Source organism: Phasianus colchicus, chromosome Z, assembly GCF_987193195.1.
Source record: "Phasianus colchicus chromosome Z, bPhaCol1.hap1.1, whole genome shotgun sequence".
NCBI lineage: Eukaryota > Metazoa > Chordata > Aves > Galliformes > Phasianidae > Phasianus > Phasianus colchicus.
The window spans coordinates 4,520,059-4,528,859 of NC_143476.1; the positions used below are offsets into that span (position 1 = coordinate 4,520,059).

An 8,801-nucleotide genomic window follows, 5' to 3' on the forward strand; every position below is an offset into this window, starting at 1 on the left:
AGAGATCCACGGAGGTGTGAAGGGGAGCTGTGGGCTGCAGTCACGCAGGAAGGGATGTGCATGCTCGGGGTTTGGTTGTTGTGTGTGTGTTAAGTGACTGTGATACCACTGCTGGGTCAGTGTGAGTGTACGGAACAAGTGTGACAGCCTTTTTGATGGAGCCCTGTGAATGGAGTCCTATGGACTTGAGATCCAACTGTCAGCCCGTGGGCATCATCCAGGAGTTGGGGTAGGGGATGAGGCAAGGGAAGTTGGGCTGGGAAAGGGATAAAGCAGTCTGGCAGTAGTTCTGTGTTTCTCCCATCTCCTGCTTTATTTCCTTCCAGGTGAAATAGATGGGTGCTGCAACATGCCCTTGAATGTAACAAAAGCCACTCTAGTGTGGACTTGACATGGGCCCAGCACTGCAAGGTACGCTGCTGGGAGGAAGCGTCCATCTGGCTGAGGGCAGGAAGGCCCTCCAGAGGGATGCACTGAGGCCAGTTGTGCGAGGCTCAACAAGAGCAAGCGCCAGGTCCTGCGCTTTGGTCATGACGACCCCGTGCCAGCTTCTCCAGGATTTGGCTGGGGTAGAATTCCAAGCAGCCCCTGATTCCAGAACGTTGGGCTGGGCTGTTGGAATCTTCTGCCCTTGTGACTGGTCTTGCCTCCCCACCCTGTCCGTCGTGGTGGAGCAGCCTGGTGGCCCTCAGTGATGTCATAAGGGCTAGAATGAGGGGAGGAGCAGTGCGTGCTGCGTCCCTTCATTGGAGCGCTGGAGCTCTGACTGAGCAGCTCGCTTGTTGCACTTGTGCACCGACTGCGTCCCTTTGTCTTCACACCGTCCTGTGCAGCACCTTGTAGGTAAGCTGAGACAGTGTGGGAGAGACGGGGGGACAGTGAGTGCTGAGAACTGCTGGCTGGCGGAGCTCATAGGATCACATTATCTCCATCAGCAGAGGGGTGGCCATGAGGGACAGGGAGGTGATCGTCCCCCCCTGCTCTGTTCTTGTGAGGCCCCAGCTGCAGTACAGTGTCCAGAAAGACAGGGAGCTGTTGGAGAGGGTCCAGAGGCGAGCCACAGAGATGATCAGGGGACAGGAGCACCTCCCCTGCAAAGACAGGCTGAGGGAGCTGGGCTTGTTCAGCCTGGAGAAATGAAGGCTGTGGGGTGACCTGATGGCAGCCTTCAGGGAGCCTAAAGGCTAAAGGGAGCCTAAAAAGAGGAGGGGAATCACCTCTTTGAAAGGGTAGATAACAGCAGGACAAGGGGAAATGGTTTTAAGTTGAAAACTTAAGTTGTTAAGTTGAGGGAGGGCAGATTTTGGTTTTTCCCTCGTAGTCTTTGCTAAACCGTGGAAGCAAACTGACCTGCTCTTTCTCTCTCCTCTCTCCACCCTCTGCCTGCTACCCTGGTGCAGCTTTTGCTCGTGGAAGATCAGAGCAAAGTGACAAGGAACGGCTGCGGATTCGAGAGATTTGTCTCCCTCGTTCTGATCTCTTGCCAGGTACCTGCCATGGTTTGTCCCCCCACATGCTTTAGCAGCCCGTGACGCCCCGTGTTTAGTAACACAGCCTCATCCAGCTTTGATGGGACGCTGGTCACGTGTGGGTTTTCTCCACGTGCTCTGCAGCTCAGCCCTCAGAAGGAAGCTGTCTGTGGTGCTGTGACCAGCTGGTGTACAGGAAACAAATCCCTTAGGCAAAGAGTCCCAGCCCCAGCTTGTGCAGAGCTGCACAGCATCACCAGGGACACCAGCAGGCGTGCTTGGGCTGTGTGAGTGTGCCCGACAGCTGTAGGGAGCACAGCAGAGATGTGAACAGAGAAAATAAAAGTGTGTTTCTTTTCAGTTCCAGCTTGTCACACCTACGCTGATGGCTGTGGCGTGCAGCGAGATCAGCTGTGGGCCTGACCTGGCATGGACAGAGGTAGAGTATGAAGCTCTGATTGGTCTTTGTTCCCTGACTGCAGCCAGCAGAGTGAGCCGCAGATGTGCTCTCCTGCTTTCCAAGAGAGCTCCTCTGTGGCAAGACAGTAGTGCAAGTGTGGCAAGTTTATAAAAGTACCAGAGCCATCTCGGCTGTGGGGTTTGTCCTCTACTGACTTTTCCCTTGAAATGGCTGCAGAAACAACAATCATTCTCTGCTCTGTTTGGCCTCGCTGTTGGTTGGGCTGCTCAAGAGAGCTGCTTGGTGCTTGCAATGGCACTGTTTGCACCTTGTAACTGCAGCTGTAGCTTTGGTTTCCCTCTTCACGGTCTCCTAGCATCTGAAACAGTCAGCCTTCCTGCACAAAGAGCGCAGGAAAGGAGGGGGCAAAATGGACAAGGCCACCTGTCTGCGTCAGTGCCATTGCTGATTAGTCTGGGTGGGGAGAGATGCATCTTTGCTGGCGTGTGCCTGCTGCACACCAGGGAGAGAAACAGCCGTTATTAGACTTGCAGTTCCTTCTGAAGTGCCCATGATAAGGACCGAGTGCATTTCCTGCAGCTTTCTCTGCAGATGTGCTCCTCACCTTGAAATCCTCCTTGTTGGTTCTCTGCTCCTCACTGTGGCCTGTGCTCTCTGTTTCAGGCTGAGAACAAGGGGAAGCCCCTGCTGGACCATGAGGTGGCACCTGTGAATGTTCCAGCTATTGCTGCTGCCCATGTCGTTAAGAGACACGTTGCCCAGGCAGCGGATGAACTCTCCTTTGAGGTAAGCAGTTCAAGGCGTTCCTTGTTGCTCAATTTTACAATGGCAAATGTCTTCAGAGCTGCACTGGTGCAAGTGCTTTAATGCTCGGCAATGTTTGGCAGTGCAGAAGAATGCAGACATTTGAGCTGTGCTTTCCTCCCAGCTGTGCTGAAGCTGGGATTGACGTTGCAATCTCTTGCAGGTGGGAGACATCGTGTGTGTCATTGACATGCCACCAAAGGAGCTGACCCCCTGGTGGAGAGGCAAGCTCGGCTTCCAGGTAGGCACAAGCTTCAGACTGGAGTATGCAACTTCAGTAAAGGCAGGAATCTCAGCTTAGAGCTGCTCTGCATGCACAGGATGCCTAGTGGACATAAACAGTTTCCCTGTGTCGGTGTCAGAGGACCTTGCCTTTGGCTGCTAATGTTGAAAAATTATTACCTTTATGCTGTGAACAATGGCCATTTTCTGCTGGATAGTCTTATGGAACGTCAGGCAAGCACGTTCCGAGGGAAATGTTACGTGGCTTTTGGTTTAACAGTTCAGATCTGAGAAGTGCTGCATGCAATAGTTGGCCTCTCTTTTCTTCTTGTTACAGGTTGGATTTTTCCCAGGGGAGTGTGTGGAACTCATTAATAAGAACATTCCTGAGGCACTCATCAACTCAGTACCAAAGCCAGGTAGGGATGTTACATTTGACGGTGTGGGGAAGCAAAATGAAGTCTTTTTTGGGGTGTGTTCCGTGTTTAGTACCTCCTTTATCCATCCCACATTGTCCTCTGGGTTGATGATTCTTCATGCACACCATGGGGCAGAGATTTGTCCCAATCCTCCTGATTTTATGATTGGACTTGGGGAAACTATAGAATCTTCATAGAATGGCTTGGGATGGAAGGGACCTCAGGGATCATCATGCTCCAACCCTCCTGCCTCAGGATGGTCTCCCAGCCCCCACATTTAATGTCAGATTAGACCAGGCTGCCCAGGGCCCAATCCAGCCTGGCCTTGGGCTCTTCCAGGCATGGGGAAAATCCCTTTTTGTATGTACTGGTTGGTAATGTTCTTCCCGTTCTGACGTGCTCTGTAGAATGTGCTGTGCTCGGCCTCGTCCAACGGAGCCAGACCTGAAATGACCTGGTTTCTTCCTTTTGTTGTGCAGTGCCCAAGAAACGCAGCAAGATCCTCACCTTCCTTCGTTCCTTGGTGAAGGCCCGCCCAAAGAAACCGACCGAGCGGGAGGTGGAGAAGGAAAGGGTGTTTGGCGGTGACCTGGGAGAGCATCTTCTCCACTCCGGTCGTGATGGTAAGGAGCTGCCCATTCCTGAGATCTTCCTCTGCTGGGCATCTAAAGAAGATGAAAGGGAGCTCATATCTAGCAGGGGGCAGGCTGATAGCCGTGGAGACACGTGTAATGGGAGTTGATGGCTGAAGGATAAAGTGAGGCGGATGCTCCTAAGAGACAAGCACATCTGTATTTGCTTCAGCCAAGCCTGGCTGGGCTTAGTGGATGGGATGTCACTTCTGGAAGCACAAGCTGCAGCAGGACTTGAATCAGGAGCTCCACTGACGGCTGGCACGTGTTCTTCAGTCCCCCAGGTCCTCCAGAGCTGCGCTGAGTTCATTGAGCAGCACGGCGTGGTGCAGGGGATATACCGCCTGTCCGGCGTCGCGTCCAACATCCAGAGACTGCGGTAAGAGTGCTGCGACTGACACAGCCTGAGTGCATCTGGTGTGGCTTTGGGCTTGCCTTCCTCTCGCTCAACCGGGTTTGCGTCCCTCTCTCCAGGCAGGAATTTGAGTCGGAGCAGATTCCTGAGCTCACCGTCCGTGACATTCACAGCGTGAGCTCCCTCTGCAAGATGTACTTCAGGGAGCTCCCGAACCCTCTGCTCACCCACCAGCTGTACGGCAAGTTCTCGGTAAGCACAAGGCCACAAGGTCTTTCATTTCCCTCTTCCTGGGCCTCTTGGCAGATGGCTGCAGCAGTGCCCCAGCTCGGAGGCCCTTTTGCTGTCAGCCCCACGAGGTTTACTCGCAGTGGTGTACTAGCCTGATTGGTGTCTCGCTCCCTTTCTGCACTACTCCAGGATGCTGTTGGTGCCGCTACAGAGGAGGAGCGGCTGCTCAGAATGCAGGACGTCATCCAGCAGCTGCCCGCTCCTCACTACAGGTCAGTGCTGCCCTCAGCCTGCTGAGCTCAGCCCTGCTGCATTGCAGAGGGCAACGATGCGGTTCCAGGCTCTGTCTCACGCCGGCAACACGATGCCTGTGTATGCTGAAGGGTTGAAGGCTCCATGGGCTTACTTTATGGGCTCAGTTCCTGGGCACGGGGGCACGCTTGGTGCAGCTGATGGCTGCGGCTGTGCTGTGCTGGGGCTTGGTGCTGCAGCGTGGCACTCAGTCAAATTGCATCTACTTCACCTTTGGTGACAGTAGCAATCACAAGAACTAGCATGAATGGAGGTTTGCTTTCTGAATTGCAGCACGGCATGCTCGTTGGTGCTGAACGTTTGCCTCTCTTGTTTTCCAGGACACTGGAGTTCCTGATGAGACACTTGGCGTGTCTGGCTGGGAGCTCCACCATCACAAACATGCATGCCAAGAACCTAGCCATTGTGTGGGCTCCAAACCTCTTAAGGTAAACTTCTGGTTCTGTTTCAACACAACGCTTCATCTGTTCTCCAGTAAAAAAAAAAACAGTGCTCTCTTTTTCTCCATCAAATGTGCTCTTCTCCTGTAAAATCTGTGGCTGACAGAAGAGCAGGAGCCTGGGCTGTTCTCCAATCCCACAGGCACAATGTCTAGGTGACAATTTCTGCAGTCTTGTTGAGATGGGACTGACGTGTCCTTGATCATCCAGGGGAATTTCTGCAGTGGCATCACTGATTGCCCACTGCGGAAGTCTCCAGAGCCTCAGCTGACAGCTTTTGGCTGCAACAATTCAGACTCGGGGAAACGGTCTTGGAGAAATGACTTCTAAAATCTGCCTTTTCTACAGATCACAGCAGAACGAGTCTGCCTGCGCCAGCGGAAGAGCTGCCTGCATGGAGCTGCAGACGCAGTCGGATGTGGTGGAATTTCTCATCAACCACACCGACGTCCTCTTCTGCTCCAAATCCAGAGCAGACATTGCAGATGCAGCAGGTGAGTGTCTTCCTCCATTAGCTTGATCTTGACCTGACACCTTGACCAAATGCAGGCCTTCTCCGGGACCTTTGAGATACTCTTTTACCATCAAGGGGACAGCAGACCTCTGGGCTTCCATTAGAATCTGGCATCCTGTTGCTGGATGCTGAGAATGTCCAAGCCCAAATTTCACAAGGAGGAAACCGTCATTATTATGGTTTGCATGCAGGAAAAGCTTGGTGCAAGCGTGGCAGCGAAGCTTTCTCAGTTCCCTGCCCCTTTTATCTAGGGGTGAGCACTCTTAATGATGACCATGTCCTTTGCCGTAAACAGACTTCTGCCCACATGGTTATTTTGAGCTCCTCTTCTTCCAGTGGCTCGGATAAGCAAGCCTGAGAAAAATACAGCACCTCCCCCAGAACTGTGGTGGCTGTGCTGCTGCTTTCTGATCCTCACTCTTACCTGTGGTTTTCCCTGACAGGGCACAATTCTCTCCCAGGGCCCAAGTCTGTGGGGGTCTCTTCTGCTGCCACAAAGCTGCTCAGCCTGGAAAAGGCACAGGCACAGAGGCGAGGCCACAGCAGCTCTCCCCCTGTGACAGAGAGCAGCAGGGACATTGAAGTGGAAGAAAGCCCTGCAGCTGGGCAGGGCAAATTCCACACCGTCATCGACTTTCCATCTGACAGGTAAAGAGGACTTTCTTTTCCAGCACCCAGCATCATTGTTTGGGTGGGTTTTCTGTTTTCCTGCAGAAACCAGGCATTGCTAGGAACAAGCAACTGCTGCCAAGAGCTCAGTGCAGCTCTTCGCTCACCCTGCACCACGCACGACTCACAGCATTGGCTGTTTTCTCTCTCCAGGCAAAATCCACCCAGAATGAATGAGGAATCACCAGCTAGCAGTTGGTGTTGCTGCTTCAGCCTCAGGAAGCAATCCTCTGGCAGCAAACGCCAACTGCAGCGCAATGCCAGGCAGCCCTCAGAAACAGCAGTGGTAGTCCTGGCAGGTAAGGGTGCAAATGCAGCTTCCAAATCCCTGCTTTTCAGGAACATAGAATTCAAGCTTGCTCTGCACTTGTATCTCCTTCTGGCATTCCAGCCCCTGCCTAGCATCTTCAGTTCACCCCTGATCAAGAACCACTGTCGTAATTCAGCTTGTGAAAGTTTGACACTAACCCCTGTGTATCCTTTCTAGGTGAATCGAGCCCTTGCCAACCCACAAGATCCAGGGCAAGTAGCGAGGATGCTCTGTGTGCTTCCATCAGTGGAGAGCTCTTAGGAAGCACAAATTGCTGCAGTTCCAACAGCAGCCTTACACATGACAACAGTGATGGAGAGAAGGAGCTCATTCAAGTTCATGCTCTCATTACACCTGGCTCTGCTGAAAATGCTGACCTGGGCCTGCCAGAAACCACAGTCAGCAGCCTGGATTGTAACCAGGAGTCTCTGCAGTGCAGGCCATCCCAAGCACAGTGTGAGTGCCCCAACAGCAGCACCTCCATGCAGGAACAGGTCAGCATCAGTGAGGAGGAGCAGAGCCTCTTGCAGGGGGACTTTCAATCAGGCCTCCAGTCCCAGGCACCGGACAGCAGCACTGAGAGCTCTGAGCCACTCTCTCCATGACAAGACAGGATGAGTCCCATCTTCACCGTGGACCTCTCACACCCTCCTGTCTTTTATACAATAATAAAAGCACACTCGTGCTCAATCAACGCCTTGACTGCCTCCAGAGTCTTCATTCACACGGACTGGGATGAATGCAGCACACAGCAAGGCACCCCAGCTTGCAATGCTGTGGCTGTGGGGTGCGTGCAGCACAGCTCCGGGTTTGTTCCTGTTTTGTCTGGCTTTGGGATGTCTGCAGGGGGAGCTCTGCTACCATTTGGCATGGTAGCAAATAATCTCTCGCATCCTGGATGCTGCTCATGATACTCCCAAGCTTCCTGGCTGTGGCTTTGTGATGCTTTTCAGGGCTTTCTGATGCATTTTCATGCCTTGGATTTTGCTTACCATCTCCCTCCTCCCATCATGTCCTTTCCTGGCTCCCACCTATGAGCTGGCCGTGCAGAACATCTCCAGACCTGTCATCAGCACACTGCGGCAGGAGAAGCTCCCCTGGCCAACGTCAGGCAGTACTGCTTGGTCTGCAGCTCAGTGGCCATTTCCCTTTTAGGCGGCTCCTGCAGAAGAATCAAGCAGCAGAACCTTTTGCTCACCCTGCAGCACACAAATGCTACGAAAGCAGAAACAACCTGGGAATCTCTGGGTCTGCAAGACTTCACAGACACTCACCAGCTGTGTCTGATGGCTCCCTCCCATCCTTGATTTCCTTCTCCCCTTCTCCTCGTCGGATCCCACTGCTGAGCCATGATCAAGCTGCCCAGTGTGGCAGAGCATCGTGCAGAGCCGTGCTGGCACCTCCTCCCCTTCCTCTCCTGCAGCTCAGCGTGCAACCTGAGCAAGTTTTTTTCTGAGAAAGTGACCAGCTCTTTTCCATCCCTTTGCCCCTACAAACAGTTGTCCAGAGGATCTCGTCCAAGAATTCCTGGAACAGCCTGCAGCTGGCTCTCCTGAAGTTCAGGCTCCTGCCTTTGCTTCCTGCCAGGCCCGCATTCCTTGAGATCACCAACTCAAGGAGGGCATGGTCACTGCAGCCCTGACCGCCTCCTGTCGTAACCCCTGGTGTGCACCATGTCCAGCAATGCTTCCCTTCTGCTTGCTGTGCCCAATGCCTGCACCACAGAGTGATTCTCACTGCACTCCAGGAGTCTGTCAGATTGCTTGCAGCCAGCCATGCTGATTTCCCAGACTGACTGGAATCCCCCATCAGGATGAGAGTCAGTGAGTGCGATGCTTCTGCTGGCTGCAGTAAGCAGCTCCCACCAACAGGCTCTCTTTCCAGGCGGCTGTAGCAGACCCTCACCTCCAGAAGCCCTGCACTGCTGCACTTCCTGATTTTACCCACAAGTTCACAACCTGCTCATGGCTCTTCTGAGTTCTTTGCACTCCTCATCACAGAGG

General features: G+C 53.3%; 1 protein-coding gene across 1 annotated transcript; it reads left to right on the top strand.

Annotated features, from left to right (window-relative positions):
- Window positions 1-1,158: 1,158 nt before the first annotated feature.
- On the top strand, window positions 1,159-5,825 carry LOC149912274 (rho GTPase-activating protein 33-like). The gene is made up of 7 exons (XM_090130744.1): window positions 1,159-1,183; window positions 3,815-3,958; window positions 4,244-4,346; window positions 4,442-4,574; window positions 4,743-4,825; window positions 5,186-5,293; window positions 5,654-5,825. Exons 1-7 carry the CDS (start codon window positions 1,159-1,161, stop codon window positions 5,823-5,825), a joined length of 768 nt encoding a protein of 255 aa, XP_089986870.1.
- The last annotated feature ends 2,976 nt before the right edge of the window (window positions 5,826-8,801 follow it).

Coding starts and splice junctions, on each gene's coding strand:
- LOC149912274 (XM_090130744.1), top strand. CDS start 1,159: ATGGCAGCCTTCAGGGAGCCTAAAG. Junction 3,959..4,243: donor TCTCCACTCCGGTCGTGATG/GTAAGGAGCTGC, acceptor CGTGTTCTTCAG/TCCCCCAGGTCCTCCAGAGC. Junction 4,826..5,185: donor CTGCCCGCTCCTCACTACAG/GTCAGTGCTGCC, acceptor CTTGTTTTCCAG/GACACTGGAGTTCCTGATGA.